The sequence below is a fragment of the Megalobrama amblycephala genome, linkage group LG3 (assembly GCF_018812025.1).
Source record: "Megalobrama amblycephala isolate DHTTF-2021 linkage group LG3, ASM1881202v1, whole genome shotgun sequence".
NCBI lineage: Eukaryota > Metazoa > Chordata > Actinopteri > Cypriniformes > Xenocyprididae > Megalobrama > Megalobrama amblycephala.
In genome coordinates this window covers 32,581,024-32,604,615 of record NC_063046.1, presented here as the reverse complement: position 1 = coordinate 32,604,615, position 23,592 = coordinate 32,581,024, and the positions used below count along the sequence as shown (strand labels likewise).

The 23,592-nt window shown below is 38.4% G+C and overlaps 1 protein-coding gene across 6 annotated transcripts in view; it reads right to left on the bottom strand.

The window, feature by feature from the left end:
- Nucleotides 1-23,592, bottom strand: part of si:ch211-186j3.6 (neural-cadherin) — a 382,700-nt gene that overhangs the window by 304,329 nt on the left and 54,779 nt on the right. For 2 of the 6 annotated variants that reach the window (XM_048185218.1, XM_048185219.1), the window contains one exon: nucleotides 12,401-12,498. Coding sequence is in view for 3 of the 6 variants with exons in the window: in XM_048185220.1 (XP_048041177.1) it covers nucleotides 3,552-4,533 (982 nt within the window). In the remaining 3 variants the exon portion in view is untranslated. Of the gene's footprint in view, nucleotides 1-3,551; nucleotides 4,788-12,400; nucleotides 12,499-23,592 lie in introns of those variants that run through there. The other 4 variants (XM_048185216.1, XM_048185217.1, XR_007184217.1 and 1 more) reach the window with 3 other exon arrangements.

Sequence of the window (23,592 nt, the reverse complement as noted above, 5' to 3'; positions counted from 1 at the left end):
ATAGATTTGGACTTCCAAGAAAGAAACAATGTTATGTTTTTTGAACCACTAAGACATGGTTTCACTATTTTCCAGGCAGCAAAGTTGCATCTGAATTTATGTCAAGTTTTTGACATTTTCACTTGTGAGTTCCAAATGAAATATAGCAGCACAAGATGAAATGGAATGTTAATAAAGCTTGAAACACTAAGACCTTTGAAATACCTGAAACACACAAAGACCTTTTCACTACTTTTCAGATAGTGAAAATGCTTTTCATTGTGTGTGAAGTTTTGCCAAATTTGGCATAAATGGTTATAAATGACAGCCCTAAAAAAGGTCAAGGGTTAGATGTAGAAAAATGATTTTGGAAAATGATTTTAGCCTTAAATATATGTAAAATATAAATTCATAAATATATATATATTTCTAAATGTGATTTCATAATTAGTCCCATATTGCAAGAGTAATTTGTGGCCTATATATACAAACTTAAGACTGATATTAGTGAGATGGGTATCAAATCATTTCAATATGTGAATATTTGCTTTGTGTTAGGTGATGTATAACAAAAAGTATTCTATTTAAATGTCACACCGTGCATTCATCCAGTTAGCACACAAAAGCGAGACAGAAAAGTACAAGTACAAAAGTACAAAGAAGAGAGGTAGACGTTGTTAACGTTTAGCAATCTTGACAGCAATGTGAGATAATGAAGACACTCAACATTCACCTCCAGACATTGTCACTTCTTTAATAGTTCTGTAGGAGAATGTTGTATGCGAGAGAATCAGCAGCCTACCCAGGGCATTTAGATTTTGTTTTGGTCTTCTCTATATATTATTAATTGAATACTTACAGAAGATCAAAGTATAGTTTTCAGGTTTTAAAGTTGCAATGGAGTTCTTGCCCTCTAGCAACTTTTTTTGCAGAGTGTACGCTCAGAGATTTGTTCAGATGGTAAATTCTGTTTTTTTCTTCTTTCAATTTTACCATTTCTGTTTTTACTGTACATTAGTTTTACATTTACTATTTCAATAATGAATGATGTTTAGCTAGGCCTAATTCCAGTGCCGCTTTAAGCCTTCGCGGGGCCCTGGGCTAACGAACGCAAAGGCCCCATCACGTTTCCATCACATTTTATGTGCATTTTATTTCGTTGAATAAAAAGTATCCACCCCAACGAGTGTACAAGTTACATTTATTCACATCTTGTGCAGTATCTTAAAATGTGCAGACGTAGCCGTTTTTTCTTTTTCTTTTTTTTTTTCAGAAAACCAATATGACTCATTTTAAATTCTGTACAACTGACATTACTGCATGCACAAGTTTCAGAAACTCACTTTAAAAATGACGGTCAAATGCAATAGATCATCGTTAAGTCACGGTAATGAACCCTTTCTTTGTCCATTTATTCAGCTTCTTAATGATTTTAGTAGTAACATTTAACATACATAGGCTTTAGCAAGTTATTGACAACATTATTTCTATAATACTTCATTTTTATGAACATGCACATGGCTTCTGTCTCGTGCACAGACGCACGTGTGAGCCTTTAAAAGTATGTGGCTGTGGAAAGATATGTTCGCCGTGTGCACTGCGCACTATCTAGTGGACTTTTCAAGCACTATCTAGTGGACTTTTCAAGCACTCAATTCACTTTCGCATGGGCTGTTGTACAGTACACACATGGTCCGTGCCATAACAAAAATTGGGCTGCACGCGGACTGGGAGTGCGGACGTCCGCGAACCCTCCTGATGATGAAAAATACACAATGTGAACACCCGAAGTATACCTTGATGTTAAGCCCGTAATAGCGGGCCACCAATCCACCCAGGCCCATGTGCACGTGCATACCCAGACACTATGCCACTGTCCTGGTTGTATTCCTGCGTGCGTGTCTGCTGCGCCTGTGACTCTTGATTCGGGTGTGTGACGACGATGCATTTTAAAATGCAAAAGAGGATTGTCTCGGGGGCCCCCCAATGTTCGGGGCCCTGGGCTGCAGCCCATGTTGCCCATTAGGATAACGCGGCCCTGCCTAATTCAAAAGAGAAATTTGTCTTGGAAATATGATATTCCACATTATTTTATATGAGCTTGAGCTTATTTACCAAAGCAAAAGAAGAGAAAAGACATTAATATCTTAAATACACATGAAAAAAAAATCCCCATCTTTTAAATAAATGTGGTTACCTGAAAGCTCATTACTTCCAATGAGCCACAGGCAAATATGAGGTCAGCAGATGCTCTTCTTACTCCTCATTAAAACCAGCTGTTTGGCCTCATTGTTTGTGCTAAGCTTGGGTTACACACCACACAACATTCACAGATCTGCAAACATTCCCACACGCACAAACAAGCGCCCCTTGAACATATGCTAGGAACGCAGACAAAAAAAAAAAAAAAAGCAGTAGCTCCAGAGCTAAGGGTCCAGCAAGCAGAAAGCCCCTGATTAACAAACCAACACTAATTAAATCACAGACTGCTAAATCATGCCCGGTCAACTGCTCAGATATGAGCACATTCCACTAAACTCCTCATCTTCCCTGCAGTGTCTTCTAACTGAGCTGCTAGTCTTAAATCCCCAAAATGAGAAAGTGAATGAGTTGGGATTACATGGCTAATGCAAGCAGATGAAAGAAAGTAAAGCATCATCTCTAACTCAAAAAGGATTAAATCACCCCAGATTCGTGCCTTAAGTCAGCTTGATGCATTGGGTTCACCTGGAAATGCAAAAAACATAATTATAGGTGAATAGAGAACTATGATATAATTCTGTAAAAGGACCCATGCGAGTGTCTTTTCAAATTCCCTCCTCACACACAAAGACCTAAAATGCTGAGCATTGACTGAATGGCCTGGAGATGAATTATTCAAAGCTAAAAAAGGTACAGGGAAGAAAATCTTGATTTGATGAAAAAAGCAATATGCACAACCTGCTAAAATTTAAAACTTGAACTTCATTGTAAAATTGCTGCCAACCTGCACTGATAAGTTAATTGCACTTTTTTGACAACTATGACTTTAATTACTGATTTAAAAAGTCCAATTAACACTAAAATCCCACAAAACTGACCAAAAAATGACCAAAATTATAGTTACAAGTAGGCTAAAATGAATGCAAAGACGTTAAAAACATTGCATGATTCACAGTAAATCCTACTGATCGCAGTTTAGAAATTATAAAATCATTTTTTGCTGCATTTATCATCTAGGTGTGTATGAATATTTCTGCATCACAAAGCAAGTGGACGCTTTCATTCATGCAGCACCGCGGTTTCCTCTGTGCCTTAGCTCGTGACAATTACACGTCAGACTTTACCGCGAGTGGTAATTAAACTTTGATTCCTGTGAACTTTGAGCATCTGTAATGAGGGAAGCTGAAAATGATGTGCTCAATCTGAGGGGAGAGAAGAAGGATTTGGGTACATGGAGGCGCGCGTCATTTTGGGTGTTCAGGTGAAATCAGCACTCGCTGGAGACACTGTTACGTACTGTACAGGTGGGAAGGGTACCAGGGCATATAGTCGTATTGTACATATATTTGGATTAGTCACGGCGCACTCACCTCGCTTATCTTGTACTTTTACAGTTATCTCCACTAGCGGCTGCGTCTCTCGGTCGAGCCGCCTCGATATTACCAAATCTCCGCTGTCCCGACTCACGGTGACGGGAGAGTTATCCGCGTCCGGGTGAATCAGCTCAAAGCTGGCGGACTGAAACCTCACAGGGTGCAGATTCATTATGACGGAGCCTATACTCGCGTCTTCCGACACGGTGATAAGCACTGGCTCCGGGACGGAGCGGGACTTTCTCGAGAGTCCGTTATCGAGCTGAGGAAGGGCTGGCCATTGGCGCGGACTGATCTCTATATCCATTTTCTGACTGGTCCGAGCGGGCCAGCCGTGGTCTCGCGCAAACACGCTGAACTTTATGGGCTGCGCGAGACCGAGAATCGAGTCCACGAGGAGGATGTCGCCGGTTTTGGGCACTATATAGAAACTGCCGTTTCTCGGGAGCGCATAGTATATGAGCTCGGCGTTTTTGCCGCTGTCAATGTCCTCCGCTTTCACCGTGTACACCACCGACCGCAGGGCCGTAGCGTCGTCCAAAGTTATTTTCACGTCTGCATGTTGGAAAGTGGGCTCGTGGTCGTTCGTGTCAAGCACGTCCACTTTAATAGAAGCAACTTCGGCCACGACGCGCTCGGCTGAAGCGCAGCTCTGACAGCACAGCGCGACACTGAGGAAATATTCAGCGCGCTCCTCTCGATCCAGAACGTTAGAGGTTTTCAATAAGATGTGTCCTCGCCTGTGGTGGGCAAAGACGTGAAAATCTTCACTCCTGTCCCCCAGGAGTTTTAGGTGCATCCCGGACTTGGCGCACCATCTCTGCGGGTCGATGCGCTTCACCGGGATACTCAGTCCGTTCACTTTTGAGCCAGCTGGAGAGTTTTCAAACACATGCCCGTGAAAGAAAGGTATTCGTTCGTCGGTTGTATTTCCCAAAACAAAAGTCACACAATATGGCAACAAAATAGTCCAAAACATGATTGTAAGTTTACAGCACTCTTCCTGATCTCAAGCGACAGTGTTCAAATAGCAGAACATGGTGCACGAATTCACTCCTCATTCGTAGAACACTGATCCTCCAGAGTCTGAGCAGCAGAACTTTCCCACCGTCTCCTCGCGCTTCAGCAGCAATCTGCTCGGGCGCGCGCTTGAGCTCGCGGAGTTTCAGAGAGCAGCACTACTGTGATGGACAGCGCCACGCGCGAGAGGGCGGGGCTTTGGACTAGACAGGGATTCCTCTAGGGAACTCTTTCATAAAGGATTATTTACTTGTGCGGGGGGAAAAAAAACAAAACAAAAAAAAACTAACAAACTCTAAATTTTAGACTATAGAATGACCTATACGATTATACCAGATGATGCTCATACATAGGAAAGTTAGATATTCCTGGTTAATGGCAAATTCTTCTTTGGGCTTCATAACGTTAATCTGAACCACACTGCTTTGGTTTTTTTTTTTTTTTTTTTTTTTTTTTTTTAGAAATCCATAGTTTGTATGTGCTGAGCTGTAAAATTGTTAATTATTGTTAAATAATGTTAATTGTTTTACTTCAGACCAAACAACTTATTTAAAAGTCACTCCTCTAAAATCTACCAACATTCAACACCAACAGAAACAAAAGAAAGAAGTCATTTTCAAAAAAAAAAAAAAAAAAAAAAAAGCAAGAAACTACATAAAAAAATTGTGCACCATTCCAACAAACAAAAACAAAGTTAAACAAACATAACGGCAATAAAAAGTAAATGTTTAGTTCTCAAGTAAGAGTTTAATTCTGCACATATTCCTGTTTTTTCTGTTTCTGTGATTGGAAAAAAAGAAAATTAAAAAAGAAACCATGTTATTAAGAATACTATCCTTACAAATGTGCAGGTGACAGATTTACAAATCATTCCAGAACCTTTATTTATATATTATGTTCTCTGAGATTTTGTTGACTGCCAAAGATTTTGCACCTCACAAACAAGCTGCAAAAAGCCATTGTTTAACAAATCGAGTTGTTTGATGACACATATTGTGTCACATATCACATATAGGACTAGCATTACACATATGGTGTAAGTAAGGAATAACTGACGACGGGCCGTTGAATTCTTAGAAAATAATGCACACCCGAGGTGGTAATGCGGCCACGACACGAAGTAGAGAATTCTAAGAATTCAACGGCCCGGAATCAATTATTTCGCTTACGTTTACCACACCTCAGGACACTGTTCCAATGTTGTATTTCAAGACATTTGTCAGGTTTTTGCCCATTGTGTGTGGGACTAATTTCTTACACATCTCATCCTAAGCCTCCGTTGCTAATTCCAAAACATCATTTCAGAACTACTAACAGAGGCTTGAGCCTTGATAGTAGAATGATACAGTTGATACAGTTATTAACGCAGTTGAGAGAGAGAGAGAGAGAGAGAATAAGCATATGTGAATTAGCCTACCTGAGTCTGTACGTCTCACAGCCGCAGTGTCTACTAATAGCGAAACTATAAGTTTATCTACCTCAAGAACTGGCCAGTTATTACCTCACTGGTGAGAAATTTCATGTATCTTTTAAGTTGCTAAATTATTTTACTAATTAATTCGTCAGAGCAGCGCTGAAAAAACATTTCTGTGCGAGTGTGTGACCGCAGTATACTGTATGTGTGTATGTTTGAAAGAGAGAGCGCAAGAGAGTATGCACTTTCAGCACACAATAAAATTCATTTTGTGGCAAAACCCATGACAATAATTGTTATTTTCATCCTATTATTTACTATATTTAAAGGTGCTTAAGAGGATCTTTTCGCTGACTGAGAAACCAAAGACTGTTAGTGAGTTTTTGAAATGAGCGCATGCGTAAGAACAACCCCCCTCCTTCACAGCTCATTTCGAGGGAACGCCTCCCAAAACTCATGCACGAGTATTGGAACACGAGTGTTTACCACCGGCATTCGCTGTGTTGTGTTAGTGGATTCATTATGTCGGACTCACCGCAGGTAACTCATAATCTGCAGTTGTTACTCCTGTCTCCTGACAAAAACATTGCATGCGGCGCCTGTGGAGTGTGGAAAGTTACTGGAGCGCGCAGCCGTGCACGTCTTGCACAAGGAACACGTCATGGCAGTGATTGACAAGACAGAGGGCCAATCCGCGCATGTCTTTCACAAGGAACGTAATGGCAGTGATTGACAAGCCAGAGGGCCATCATCGCGTAAACGATTGGCTGATGTTTTTAAGGCCCTACCTCGTGCACAGATGATGTATATTAATATTATTCCTTTCAGTGCACCTAATAAATAGTCTTTTATCAGTTAGTAAAGACAGTTTCAAGTAATATTGCAAAAATGTAAAAAACAAAACATCCTCTTTAGCACCTTTAATTGCTGTGTTGTTGTGGGTTTTGTTTCTTGGAACTGCAATGCGGTCAAGACCTGCCTAGAACTACTTTAGCCGTGTGTTTCCCTGAAAATAATTGCACACCTTAGAATGGTGGACAACCAATCAGCTTCGAGCATTCAACAGCCCCCCAGTATAACTAGATAATATATAATATATAAAACAGCAAATATACTGTACAACATTTTGCCTCTTCACCTAAACATCTTATAGACTAGAGCAGTGGTCGGCAATAGGCAGCCCGCAAGCCAAAACTGGCCTGCCAGCAATAATATCTGGCCCGTGCCCACAGCCAGATTATTTTAATAGTGGCTGGTTCTGAAATAGATCTGTTTGGAGAGCTCAGTACATGGTTGCATAGCAACGACAGACGCCACGGGAGCGCAAGCGCTTTGGAAAGTAAAGACACGACATGTTAACGGCCCCTAATATTATATTCTTTGAAAACAGCGACAACTTCATTGCAGATAAGACACACCAGCTTTGCATTCACAAAACCAGGTAAAATGAACACATAGTTGTCTTTCCATTCTTCTTTGTATGCCCTATTTTCGCTGTCAACTTTCCTCTTTGGACTCTTTGATACGGCCATTTTCTCTCACCAGCTAGTTTAAATGTTAACATCGCTCTGTAGACAACGTAATAGCGTACCTCCAGCACGCAAACAATTAAAAAAAAAATGGAGTTTAGTACGTGAGGATGCCAAGGAACAATTTGTAAAAGTAAAAAAAATCTGAGTGTAAAAGTAGGCTACGTCGAATAATTATTACAATAAGTTAGGCTCCATTGTGTAACAAGCAAATCAAAATGATACTCTTTTATTATTCACAATATGGAAATAAAATATAGTTTGTTATGAGCATGACTCAAACATGCCATTAATGGGCTTATTCAAGTCCTCTTTCATTTTTATTTTTTGTTATATTTTATCCATTCTGCATCTCCCACATATGTGTTTTAGCAAGGCGGTCTGTGATGCAAGTTGGTGAATGAAGGTACATGCCAAGTTATGTGTCACTACTCTGCTTTATTAATTTATCCAGTGTAAAACCCGGACACCGCCACACAAATGTGGCTTTTTGTTAATGACTGTCCTACTACAGGATTTAACACAGAGTAACAGCTCACTACCAGTTACAAAAGACACTGTAACAGTCTGTCACAGGCAATTCTAGTTGCATTTTTCATCAATTAGCCTAATTTCTTAAATTATCCTTTGATTATGTTCTGGCCTGCCATTTGGTGGCGAAAATGTTTTCTTTTTTTTTTTTTTGATTGCCGACCCCTGTTATAGAGTATTTTTATTTATTTATTTTTTTCCCCAAAGTTGATTTGTCTTATCAAAATCATGCTTTCTGTAAAGCTGCAATGAAACAATATTTGTATAACGCTTTTAAAATTGACTTGAATCAACTTGACATTTCCTCATATGTTCTGTACTTTCTGAACACGATACTGCATTAAATAGTTGAAAAATGATTTTGAAATGTGGTCTTGTTCCAATAATAGCCTTGAAATGTTACAGCAGCACCTTTATGCATTTGATATTAAGGCCACATGTGCTGTTAGTTTAATAAATATGGCTTTGGTATCATTACTATTATTTTAAAATAGTAAGATTGCCTTAAAGTAAGATTGACATTACGATTGAGAAAGATATCACTTTATTTTTTGGAAGAGGTAATTCATTCTAAAGAAACAAATGTATTCAGAGAAACACAGCCCTATGGGAAGTAAGTGACCCCATGGAACGACACTGGTCTCAAACGACATACCTCTCCGGCCCCTCCAGAAACTACAATAAGAAGTTGCGGAGGAGCTGTTAATTGCCGTGCACAGCATCCTTTTTAATACGCATTGATTTTTTTCTCCCTCTCTGCCGCGTTAGGCTAGAGGCAATCTGTCTGTGGTGGCTGCTTTCAAATTTCAATTAGAGATTTATCTCCTCAATTGCTCTGTAATAACATTAACCTGGCCCAACGCTAAAGGAGGTGGATGTAATGAGCGACACAAGCCCACAACATGATCCTCATCAACGACAGACACGTCCATCGTGGCAGCCCTAGATAAGGAAAAACAGGCAATGGGATCAATACAAAAACATTCAATTTAAAGTTGGAAACATGCCATTTAGACTTCAGAGCAAACACAATTTACCAATAGACAGATCTGTAAATTGTATTAGTGTAAAAATGGCATGTCAGCAGAGTAGTGCTGGATCGCCTGACATGCATATCTGCATTTTAATAAACGGTTGATGCTCTGAGAAACGACCAGGGCGAAAACCTAATTTGATGTGGGTCGAATATATAGAAGGAACATTAATACTTTAATAACTTAATTTATTTTAATGGGCTAATTAGCTAGTTGCATCCCACTTCATTAAGAGACTTCACTCTTAACTGAAGTTGACTTGACCAAGGAAGTTGCTTCGCAATAGATTTGTCACTCAACCATGCTGTTTTGAATATGCTTTGAATACATCTATACACAACACCGATATTGATAAATCACTGTGATTTGAAATAGGTTTAATGACAGGAAAGGAAAATGGTCTGCAATGCAGAGATGTCACCCAAGGAAAGAGCGAGCGCCTGAAATTGAAAGCAGTGAGAGATCTGTCTTTCCAAAGCTGTACGGAGTAGTACAAAAAAGAGAGAGATGGACATGCAGAAAGAGATACTGGAGAAAAAAAAAAAAAAAAAAAAGGAGTGCTGAAATTCCTTCACAAATTCTCTTTCTACCTCTTCATCATTGTCACTCACTCACATACGGTCTCTCTCTCTCTCTTACTCTCTCTCTCTCTCTCACACACACAAAAACTGAAAACATACATAAATGTGCTAAAAGAAAAAGGAAATGGACTTAACTTACTGTAATTGGTTTTTCATTTTTGTTTTGAAGGCTTTTTTCCTAGTAATTATCTGCACAGGCTGACTTTTAGGAAACCTTGCCAAAGTCCAGTGAATTGGAGGGGGGTAAGCACTTCTTTTACAATGTACAGATGTGAGCACTTATATGGTATTTTAATGGTCTTGGTCAAGCCTGAGAGGTCCACATACTCTGGAGTCTCCAGCATTTTTCAAGCTGGTTCACTGAACTCCATTATAAGTAGATCAGTGGAAAGTCTCACAGTCTTGGTTTCAAGCAAGGGCAAATTCGAACACTTTTGTTTTCTGTGAGTGCATGTGTACTTTTTATTTTCTCATATTTTAAAGAAGTTTGTCCTCTGAAAGACCAGAGGTGCATTTAAAATCAGCAGCAGAACGTGTTTTGTAATTGTTTTTAATAGTCAAAAGAGTGAGTGAAGCACAAGACTCATGAACATATGGGACATAATTTGTGGGCATCATTATGAAATTTCAATATGGCACGCTAACCAAAATGCTGGGAAACACAGAGTGGAGAACAAGCCAAATTATAGATTCTTGGCTCAGAAAATCTACCTTTTTTTCTTCAACAAAGCATCAAATAATTGTTCTGATTTGAAACAATACTTTCATGGCACATTACCCTTGACTATCCATGACATTCAATAACATTTGTTCTGTTATTGAGGAAAGCTCGTAAAAAATGTGTCAAAATGCGTGATAGAGTTTTACGTCTTTGCCCTTGGCTTCAATGGTTTTACAATAACAATTTGGCTTTGAGGCATAAAACCTAATGATCGGGTCTGTCATATTTGCATATGCAGAGAGGTGGGGGTTATTGCTTTCCGTGGGATGGCGGTTACAGCGCATAATTAGAGAGTCTAGCAGTTAGGTTCCTCATCAACGGCAGGGCCTCTGCAGCGGAGCAGAGTATTTTCTGTTAATGAGGCTTGTCAGCGCTCGCTTTTACCCTCATCTCCTCTTCGCAGCTCACCCAAGACACTCCAGTACGTTGGCTGGGTGTAATCAGCACACAATCATGCTCATTACATCCTTTACCAAAATAAACCTCCTCTAAATGTCCTCATCACTAACATTCCTCTCTGGCTAGGGAGGGGGAACAGTAGAAGCAGCAATAAAGAAGTCTATAACATATGTAAGGTCAGGTTATGAAACAGAACCAGATGTATATCTCTGTCTTTACCTGCTTAAAGTCCCTTTCAAGGAAAGTCTGTTCACTCAGCGACCATATTTGCAATGCCTCTGGGCAGCTTTTACAAGACAAGTGCTATAAACTTGAATGGGGAAATCCTGAAATCTGAAAAAAAAAAATGTTTTCCACACTCACACTTAAAAAACATATTTCAAATCAGCAACAAAGTCAGAAATGAACTGTCCCACTAATGTTGTTCCTTGTGCTCAAACAGCTGTAAAAGAAGAATGTTTATGTATCAGGTTGGTCCAGAAAATGCACATGTAGAGTCCTAAGTGCATGACTATTCTATGGGAATTGAGCTTCCACTGGCAGCTGCAGCGACACGATGACTTTATAAGTTGGCGATTGGCTCTTTAGGTGTGTAACTAGGGATGGGTACTGATATTAAACCTAGTATTAAATGGGCCCCATGGCTAAATTATGAAAGACCGCAGTATCTATAAGCTCCGATGTTATCGGTTCTGCTGTCGGTACTGGAAAAATTAGGAAAATACACTTACTGTTTATTATTGCTATATAAACGTTGTCTTACAAATTCTCACTAACTGTTTCTATATGCGATAACATTAAGACATTTGTCTATGATGCATTTTTTGATATAGAGAACTAAATAAAAGTTTAGGTTAAACTTTAGGGCTGTGCGATTAATGTAATTTTATCTAATCTTATTTCGATTTTGGCTTCCAAGGATTATGAAAAGAAGATTTTTTAGTTAAAACTATTTAAAACTAGCCGCATCCCATGTAGCGCACCTTCCTTTCATTTCCTTCACAGCGATGTGCATTCATTCATCCCTAAAAGTCCAAAGAAAATGCCTGCATTGAAAGCGCGAGTACTCTGTGGGGATACTGAGTTTCAATGACATCACTACATCAAATTACTATATAATGTTGAATATAATGTATAATAATGTGATGGAGGAATATTTGTGGGTCCTAATAATAAAACAAAATACTAATAATATTGTTTTAATAATAATAATAAATTTAAAAAAAACTTTATTTTGGCTTAAAATATCATGATAGTATCGTATCGCGAGTTCAGTATCATGATTTGTATTGAATCGTGACATGAGTGTATCGTTATACCCCAAGAAAGTGGAACTTATTCCACCATTTTGCGTTGCACTTTCTCCCATCCATAGTAATATAAGTGCACCATCTTGGTGCATGTAAAGTCTTTAAGGTCCTCAAGTTTTAAATCCCAATACATTCCAGTGTAAGTTTGTACAGAGATTTTTAATCAGATTCACTGCTCAGGTTTTGTAGCCTCCAGGGAGTGATATTTCAAGCCAGACCATCATTTGGTTGGCAGGATCTTCTGGTCAGATGGTTCCGCATGCATTTTACTACAGAAGGAGTTTTCACTGAAGCAGAAACACCCTACCTGTATCCTCGTTTCCCTAGGTCTTCATTAGGCTAACAGAAGCACAGGTGGCATACAATGGGTGGCTGGACTGCCTTCATTGGTGGCGGAGACTAAACCTGCAGCAAAACAAACAAAACAAAAGAAATATGATTAAAGAAGAGCAGGCAGAGGTAGGATCAGAGGTAGGATTTATGTGAGGACAGTGCCCCTTTTTCATTTCTTGGCCAATAAGCAAAGGTGTCTATATTCTATCCGCTCACTGCCCCGGTTGCTTTCTCCTGAACTGAAGAGAAATGGTGCTGAAGTGGAAAGCGACAGAGGGTTCCTTATGTAGCTCCCTGCTGGCTAGACATAAAACAGTGCATCTTAAGTCTGCTTAGAGTTCAAGTTCAATAGCAGAGATGCAAGGCTGAGTCGTAAGGATGCCTGGTTGCAGGTACAGTATGTCCAGCTTTTGAAGGTACTAAAATGTCATGAGGGGTTAATGCTAATTTGATTCTGCTTCCTCCCCTAAACCCCACAGGCAGGATGGATCATTTAGACACACTTACACAAAGCACACAAACATAAAGTATACAACATTACACAAAAATATTAAGCAGAAGCTGTTTTCAACAAAAAAAATAATAAAAATGTTTCCTCAGCACTAAATTAGCATATTAGAATAATTTCTGAAGGATCATATGACACTGAAGACTTCATTAATGGCTTACATTTTAAAATGTATTCAAACAGAAAACAGTTATTTGAAATTGCATAAATACATCACAATATTGCTGTTTTTACTGTATTTATATATATATATATATATATATATATATATATATATATATATATATATATATATATATATATGTGTGTGTGTGTTTACATACACATTAAAGGTTTGACTTTAAGTTGGACTAAAGCAATAATTCGCCTTTTTAAAATTGACAATGTAAATTTAAAACTAAAATCAGCTGCAGCTTTGTGCTCTTAGAAAGACAGATGGTGTGAAGTGTGTATTCTTTAAATATTCAATTATTAATTTGTTATGTTTAATTGAATAGACAAACAAAGACTGTAGCTCGACTGCACAAAAACTGGCTCTAGCTCGCTAATAACTTGCATGTAAATACAGAGACTTGGACCAATAAGAAACAAGAACAACCTAGCAATCGCAACATGCTGGCAGCCATCAACAACCATCAACTTATCATCATGGAGGCTTGTTCTAAAAGGTCAAAAACAGCTAATCTATTTAAAAAAATGTAAAGTCTCATATTCTTGCACTCATGTCTGTGCATATCCATGATATATAATGTTTCAACAACAAAAAAAAAAAAAATGCAGCATAGATGTGCAGTAAAGACCGTGAAGCATACAAAACATGAGTGGGCTGTTTTTCCATAGCTAGCAGTACACACACATTCACACACTTCTTTAGCAGGCCACCCCTGTCCAAGTCATTAAAAATCCTGAGTACTGAGATGGACATTTTAAAATGTCACCACTCATATAAATAAGTATTTTAGCATTGTTGCCACAGTCACATTGTTGCCATTCTGCCTAGACCAATTTATCTAGGTAGCCATCCATTCTAAAACTCAGACAAGCAAAGGATGAACCAAAAACAAGGGATATTTTATACCACAGAACACCAAATAAAAATAGTTTTACTTGTTCATCCATCATAGAAAGAAAAAATGGACTGCACTAGCCCTGTTTGCAGACAGTGGGTAATGTGTCAACACATTGTGCCCAATTTCATTTCTTCACAGAAAGTGTTACATATGTAGTACTACTGTGACCTATTAATTAGGCAAAACTGGTGAGGCTAATTGCTATGGTAAGCGTGAAGTGAGATTTCAGGTGCATGACTACAGCATGACCACAAATACACACACACCTGAGTGAGTCAATAGAGCATTTGACTGCATCATGTCCGTCCTTCCCTTTCCTAGTTTCCTTTATACGAGCAAGAGTCTTGAAGCTAATCCTCCTCTCTTAATTATTCCACCCCTGAGGCTAGCTGGAAAAGAGCCTGCGCCACACCCCCAACCTCCAGCTACAGGATTTTAGCTTCTATGCCATTCTACACTCTTCGCCCCTCTCCCTCCCTCAGTCCTTACAAGCTGGCAATATAAACAGGATAATCTTCTAATCTTTTTGTTGAAGCATACAGGATGGAAAAGGAGGAAAAAAGTCAATTCATTTCTGCAGCTCGTGCAATTTATTCTTGTTTGTCAGAGGGGCATGAACAGCAGATGCTCAAAAGAGAGTGTTTATTATGAGTTACTAGAAGGAAAAAGAATACAGAGCATGTGTAGTTTTGCTAGTAATGTGTGGTACAGCATGATCCTTCAGGCTTGTGTTAGTCACAGTGAGCTGTCAATCATCCACAGTCAGAGCTCTACACATTTACACAAAGCACAAGACCAGACACTTTTTTTTTCATACAATATCAAGTAATCAAAAGTATTGATTAATAATTCTAGGCAGTTTTGCTCCTTTATATCAATTTTGTACTCTGTCTCATGAGCAAACCATCAAAACATCATTCTGTGATGTTCTTATCTTACTTTTGAGGATTCACACAAGCTGTGCAACTGTCGGATATTTTCGAATGTGTTAAACCACAACATTTTTTTTTTTTACATTACTGTATGTAAAATATTAATATTTTTAAAGTAGGGTACAACAGGGCTAAAGGCACACCTTAAGAAAGAATGTGCTTTTCACTACTCTCAAAGTGTATGAATGCAGGAAAAATATATATGTTTGTATTGAACATTGATAAAGCAACAGATTTTGTGTGAAAATAAATCATAAAAGTGGTCAATTTTGTTTATAAATCTTATAAATGTATGAGGTGGTGAGGGGGGCCTTTTCCCCACACATGGGGTAAAAGGCACACAGTATTGATACAAATACTTTAGCTAAAATAATATGTTATAAAAAAAGTCTAGATTAATACTTGTTGGAAAGAATCACTAATAGCAACGTTTGTACTATTTTCTGTTTATTTTGATAAATAAAATAATTATTTTTTGCTCAATAAATATACTGTCATTAAAATAGGCCTATGTTAATATAAACATATATTTTAAAAATACAGAAACAAAATTACTTTAAAAAGTAAAAAATTATGAAAGCATTGAAGGAGATCCCATAATATTTATAGATTTACAGTAGTAACAATAAATTACATTTTATTATGATATGATAAATATAACATTTTTAAATATGGTTGTTTCATTAAATATGAGTATTATCTCTAAGATGGATACCCAGTTTGATATATGATATTTGCCATCTCACTCTAACCATGTCATATCAACAAATGGAAAAGTTAGCCAGCTATTTATTATCATGTTAATTATTGTGCCTTTTGCCCCAACAGCAGGGGTGCTTTTTACCCCAAATACCATACTTTTACATATTCTTCCATTATTGAAAATCTATCGCTTGAATTACCTTGAACAAAACTGAAAATCATTAAGAAGACCTTTGTCTGAAAATACAAACATTAATTTAATCGATTCTCATTTGCTACTTTAATCAACAACATTTTAAAAAACATCAAATATTAGATCAAACTACCTCAGAATCAACTTTGCGTCAAGTATCAGACAAATTTGCACGTGCATTCTGAAAAGCGGATATTTAAAAGCGCAGCGGCAAGATATTGTGCCATCTAGTGGTTTAGAGGGAAATAAAATCAAAGGCACCTTTTGCCCCGCGGCGCCTTTAGCCCCGTTGTACCCGACTGTATAGACATTTAAGCAACAAACCCCACTATACATACTTACATAATATATCACAATATATGCATACTATATATACACACACCGATCAGGCATAACATTATCACCACCTTCCTAATATTGTGTTGGTCCACCTTTTGCTGCTAAACAGCCCTGACCCGTCAAGGCATGGATTCCACTAGATCCCTGAAGGTATGCTGTGGTATCTAGCACCAATATGTTAGCAGCATCCTTTAGGTCCTGTAAGGATTGGATTGATTGGCAGAGTAGCATTTATTTGCGCATATATTAGCCATTTCCTGTAATAGTTTTTAGTTTCTAAAAGATGGACGACGCAACGACGCTTCCTTCCAATGTATTGAACTGAAGCCAAAATGGATGCCGATGGGCGCTGACACGTTACGCAAAAACGCCAAAAAAAAAAAAAAAAAGTTTGGAACCTGGGCATGTGCAGTAAGAGTCGTCAATGGACCCCGGAGGCGGAGTCGCGGTATCACACTTCCGCCCAGACGGCTGCGTCATCATTGATGTATTTTAAATAGGCTATATAAATTATACGTAATTTAAAATTCTACCTATAAAATAATAGGCTATTCTGTTTCTAGAGTTTAATAATAAAAATAATATTTTTGAAACAGCAAATTCAGTAGATGAACTCAATATAATATGCCTCTAGAAACTCTAAACGGTCCTGCGATTTTAAATAAAATGTTTAAACTAACGTTACAGGAGATCGATTGCTGTAGACAGTGCTCTATAATTAATTAGAGTAGGCTATCATTAGTTTTATCCTGCTAATTATTATTTTATACCCATAAAAATAATTATAACTGCCAGATAACGATCACCTGATTTTTTTCCGTCATGGCTAACGTTAGGCTTGTTATCTTAACTAATAACGTTTATTAATTAGCTTATGAAGTCCACATTTAACGTTACTGAGAAAAGCTCAGATATCCGTCAGATCCTGTAGGTCAGTTAGTACAGTTTACTGCTGAACAGCTCATTTTGTCGATGTGAAATAACACAGAAATTGAAAATTAATAGTTATTTATTTATCTTCAATCTCCCCTCGAAGCTCCGACAGCCCTCAGACAAGCTGTCAATCAACTGTGAATCACGATGACACGCCCCGTTTCTATAGCACCAAATTGCTAGCTAAAATCAAACTTATCACAAAAACGAACAACTGAACAACTACCTTAAATGACCTGTAGTGAACAGCACATTCTAGGGCCCAGTTTATGGCCAGGCCCCTCTCTGTCCATAACAGTGGACAAAGGTTTGCTACATTTTGATTGGATCTTGGTGGCCTAACACAAACAAACTGTCCAACGCCATCAGATAAAGATGTAAGGACAACATCCAGACCTCTCTTAGAGGGTAAGAAGAAGACCTCTTGTACCAAGCCTGGGAAGGACAAGACTTCTCATTGGTCCACAGGCAGTTACTGCCTTCACCCATCTAGACACTAATTCCTAAGGTTGGCCACAGACCCGCCATAAAAATTCCTCGGGACCTTAGCAGCAATGGGTGAAACAAAGAGAGATCACAAAGATCCATCCAAATCCATTCAAAACTATGTTTGAAAACCTTAGAACTGATGCAAACTACACATCCATTTCATACTTATTCACAGAAATAAGTATTCTCAGTGACAGCTATTTGTAGTGCAACATCTGATACAAATTCAGCTGTTAATGTACAATTGAATGACAGTTCAATCTTTTTCCATCATGTTTAGTCTCTATTTGTTTAGATTATTGCCAAAGGTATGGTGGTGGTTTGGAAAGTGAGAAATGTATTGGTAAACTTTAAAGACACTGTAAAGACTTCCAACTTTGTGCTTTATGCAAATGAGTTCCACAGGGGAGAGAAGGGTGGGCCACACTGTGTGTGTCCCCTCTGATGCCAGCAGCCAATCACAGCACTCGAATGGAGAAGCGCCAAAATGCAATCTCCTCCTCATCGGAAAGGGATAAAGGTACCCTTTCAACAGACACTCCTTGTTCTGAGTCTGCCCTTCAAACAGGGAAAGACATAACAGATATTGTTCTGGGTCTTAAAGGGTTAGTTTACTCAAAAACGAAAATTCTGTAATTTATTACTTACCCTCATGTCGCTCCACACCCGTAAGACCTTCGTTCATCTTCGGAACACAAATTAAGATATTTTAGTTGAAATCCGATGGCTCCGTGAGGCCTCCATAGGAAGCAATGTCACTTCCTCTCTCAAGACCCGTAAAGGTACTAAAAACATATTTAAATCGGTTCATGTGAGTACAGTGGTTCAATATTAATATTATAAAGCGATGAGAATATTTTTGGAGCGCCAAAAATAACAAAATAACGACTTATTTAGTGATGATGGCCGATTTCGAAACACTGCTTCAGGAAGCATCAGAGCACAGTGAATCAGTGTGTCGAATCTGCTGTTCGGAGCGCCAAAGTCACGTGATTTCACCCGTTGGCAGTTTGAAATGTTTGAAACCTGTTTGAAACGCGATCTGAATCATGATTCGACACACTGATTCACTTGTGCTCCGATGCTTCATGAAGCAGTGTTTTGAAATCGGCCATCACTAAATAAGTCATTATTTTGTTATTTTTGGCACTCCAAAAATATTCTCGTCGCTTTATATTAATATTGAACCACTGTACTCACATGAACCGATTTAAATATGTTTTTAGTACCTATATGGATTCTGAGAGGAAATGACATTGCTTCCTATGGAGGCCTCACGGAGCCATCAGATTTTAACTAAAATATCTTAATTTGTGTTCTGAAGATGAACGAAGGTCTTATGGGTGTGGAACGTCATGAGGGTAAGTAATAAATGACAGAATTTTCATTTTTGGGTGAACTAACCCTTTAACTCTGTAAGGAGTGAGAAATTAACAGATATTCTTCTGAGTCTCCCATCGGGTGAGACACAACAGATACAACACCGTTCTGAGCCTCTGGTCCATCCAGAAGAGACAACAACAGATCCCGTGATCGGAGTCTACAGCTTGTGAGGCAGCAACAGAGTCGACCCTGTTCTAAGCCTCCAGCTTGTGAGGAAAGAGACATTAACAAACACTACGTTCAGAGTTTCCGTCCAGCGAGACAGTGACGACATCTGCAACAAGGTTAAGCTCAGGAGAGCAAACCTTCACTCCAAGGTACCTTCGTCTGCGTGTTCCAGATTGTTAAGGACCTTCTGCACCTACACCAGGGCCTCATCTGTGTGTTCCAGATTTTAGGACCCTTTGGTGCTCCAGGAGATCAGCATCCCACAGAGCTTCGTGTTCAAGACTGTTGAAACAGATTCTGGCTCCTCTCCCCACTGCACTGTCACCCAGCACAATTAGTGGAAGACGTCACCGTCATCGGACTCAACCAAGTGGAACGTAAATATCACTTAACCAAACCTCTTTCCAGAGACCTTGGCATTGTTGTATATTATCAGTATATAATTTCCTAATTCCCATTAGATGTAATATAGCTGATGTTAGTTAATAACAAATAATCTCTTGTTTATTTGTTTGGTGCATAATAAGGTTCTCCACCTTATTATTTTCAGAGAAACAGTTTATCTTTCCATAAGATAGCGTAACTCTTCCATAGCCACACCCAACTTAATCACTTGTATTCTATGTATCTTATGCACTTTAGTCCTTTATCATTCATGGTATTCATTTAGTAGTTGTGTTAGTTATTCTTGTTTATCTTTTTGTTAATAAAATGTATTTTATTACACTTGTGTCTTCCTTGTGCTGATAATACAGAAAAGGTTCTACAAGTTAGCAATATCACCAATCTTTCAAATAAATCAGCTGACCACTTTACGTTAACTCTAAATGAATGAAAAGCCCCTGTTGAGAGTGTTCTCATACCACCAAGGTAAAAGACCTTAAATAGTGCGCTGAACTAGGGAAAGGGCGGGAAGTGGTCATCTGATGTGCTCATAACCACACCTTAAGAGACGTTTGATCCAAAATCACAACGTCAGTGGTGACGTGAGTACCAATCCCTATTTTACTTCACGTCCTTGGATGGACAAAGTAAAAATCACTACAGACCAAAACCATCTTTCAAAAAATTTTATTTGAAGCATAATTTATTTTTATGTTTTAACTTAAGTCTCATTCGTCTGCATTGAGCGGGCAGGGTTTATGACCTGTACTGCATCCAACCTCCAGGGGGCGATCAAAGAGCCCGCAGCTTCACTTTTCAGGACGTATGAGGCACACCCGGTTTAAAGGGATAGTTCACCCAAAAATGAAAATGTTATGTTTATCCGTTTACCCCCAGGGCATCCAAGATGTAGGTGACTTTGTTTCTTCAGTAGAACACAAATTATGATTTTTAACTCCAACCGTTGCAGTCTGTCAGTCGTATAATGCATGGCAATGGTAATTTATGAGAGTAAAAAAACATGCATAGACAAATCCAAATTAAACCCTGCGGCTCGTGACGACACATTGATGTCCTAAGACACGAAACGATCGGTTTATGCGAGAAACCGAACAGTATTTATACAATGTCCAACTGCCTTGAGCACATGCACGGCATCCGGTGCATGAGGTGTACGTACGTACGCGCTCTGGCGTAGTTTGCGCAAGCGCCGGAAGTGATCTCTCGCGCGTATACATCAGAGCACAAACATTGTAGGTACAAAAGCTAATCAAAATGGTACTTAGTTGCGCTTATCCGGATTGTTCAAACCGACTTAAAACTAAAAGATTACGTTCTCTCGTGCGAACTCATTCGGGAGTGGTGACTTTCCATGTATTCCCAGCTTCTGAGCCTGCTCACCTGAAGTTATGGTTGATTGCTCTTCGGCTGGATATCAACACACCCATTAACGTACTAAAGTTGTTGAGGGTCTGCAGCGATCATTTTTCCCCTGATGATTTTACATACCCAGGAGAGGATCACGTACAACTTAAACCATCAGCTGTGCCTATGGTTTTTCCACATCCAACTGAGGTATATGAACAAGATCTTTGTATGTGTCCTTTTTATTTGTAAAGCTGCCCTTATGAAAAGTAACAAAACAAAATGAAGTTTTGATGTAATAAAATCATGTTTTTTTAGTGGTTTACTTCCATTTGTATAACAACTGTTGTACTACAGGCACCATGTTTAAAGGGGGGGGTGTAATGCTATTTCATGAATTCTTACTTATTTACACTGTTGAAGAGTTGGATTCTCATGCTAAACATGACCAAAGTTTCAAAACACGAGTTGTACGTATGATGGAGTATTTCTGTGCCAAATGACTACTTCCAGTTTTGGTACAGGTTTCTTAGAGTTTTTTTCAAGTATGGCCTGTATGACGTCAAAAGAGAGCGGAATTCCTTAGGCACTTCTCCCTGATAAGCGTGCGCACACACATCACCCAGAGCAAGAGCACACCCATCAACACGTTTCGTTCAGGATACGGAAGCCGAGAGATTTTTCAATAATGGCTGTGTCCCAATTCAGGGGCTGCACCCTTTGAAGGCTGCATACATCATCGGTCTCATTTAAGAAAAATAACCGTTAGATTGTAATGTAAGAAAGAAATTACAGTATTTTACACTTCACAACGAACATCAGTCAATTTTATTACGGTTACTTTTCTTAAATATGACATCCTTTATAAAGTATTCAGCCTTCAAATGCGACCTCTGAAGGACGCAGCCTCCGAAATGAGACGCAGCTCCTGTCAACAAAAGGAGTGTGTTTTTGGTTGTGAGGAAAAGATTACCTTTTTCAGCTTCCCAAAGAACCCAGCGTTAAGGGAACAGTGGATGAAGTTTGATTTTCCGGGGCAGCAACAGAGTTGTGCACGTATGTTTGTTAGTTCCCAGGATTTCGGTGATGAATACTTTGTAAACAAGTCCCAGTTCGGCTCTGGATTTGCAGATCGCGGGTGGTGAGTAAAGCTGCATCAGATATCTGTGTTTTGTTGGCAATCGGCGCGCAAGTGCATATAATCTAAACAACACGAACGCTTTTGTTCCCTTTGTATTTATAATGATGTCGCAGCTAGCAGACATTGCAGAAGCTGTGCGCACTCTTTAGCTCCGCCCACGTCACTGACGGCAGATACGCCTCCAGGATCTCTTCTTTTTCTGGAAAGACTCGGTTTAGCATATCTATCTTTTATAAATATGACAAAACTAAAGACTTTTCAGAGATTTGAAGGATGCATTGTTACTCTATATGTACTCAAGATTAACATGCGATTGGCAGAAACTGTGTGTGATAACCCCCCTTTAAACTACACCAGAGCGCGTACACTCCTCATGCATCGGATGCCGTGCGTGCGCTCAAGGCAGTTGGACATAGTGGTGTATTAGAGGTAAAAATGATATAAATACAGTTCGGTTTCTCGCACAAAACGATAGTTTTGTGTCTTAGGACATCAATGTGTCGTCAAGAACCACAGGGTTTAATTTGGATTTGTCTGTGCATGTTTTTTTTTTACTCTCATAAATTTTGTTACCATTGACATGCGTTATACGACTGACAGACTGCAACGGTTGGAGTTAAAAATCATCATTTGTGTTCTACTAAAGAAACAAAGTCACCTATATCTTGGATACCCTGGGTAAACAATAACTTTTATTGTGAATGAAGACTTTCCCTATGTAATCACAGCAGCTGAAAGTCAGTGCAGCACAAGCTCAATGATTTTGGCACATTTGTGAAAACTCACATTTTATTTAATGAATCTAATTAAAGTGCACAATAAATATGCTTTTTTTCCACACAAAAGTGTGGAAACTAATGGTCAAATTGAATTTAGCCGAGGAGGAACACTGAGGTACATCTTTATTTTTATTTTATTTTTATGTCGTCTTACTTTTGAATAAATAAATTAATGCTATGCCTGACTATTTAAGTGACTCTATTCTGGTTATAAACTAAGTATTACACTACTGATGCTCAACACACCAGCAAGTGACATTTCACTGGAAGTTTTCGAGCTGGCTTTTATTATTGCGGAAGTTCTAAAGAACGCTCCTTGCATATAGTCAAATCATTACTGACAATGAAAAATACTTATAATGCATTTAATAATCTTAATTAATGTTTAATAACATTACTAAATCAAAGGTTGTAATTATTATTTAATGGACTTGAGCTAAAACTGACAATGATCCGTTTTATTTTTTAACTAAGATTAACAAAAAATAATACCTTCTGTAACAAATGTAGGTATTGTTCATTCTTAATCTTACTTAATCTTACTTAATATTAACATTAAATAATGAGACCTCACTGTAAAGTCTTACCTGTTGTTCTTTATAATTCTTTTGCACTTTCATCTGTTTGAAACATTTTACTTTATTTTTTTGTATATTGTGTTATTATATTTAAATTTTCAGAGTTCTTTTTGTTATAAGAAAAATAGTTCTTAAACCTACAATAGTATGACAACACTTTTTTGAAATTTATTTCAATATCGTAACAATACCGTATACTGTG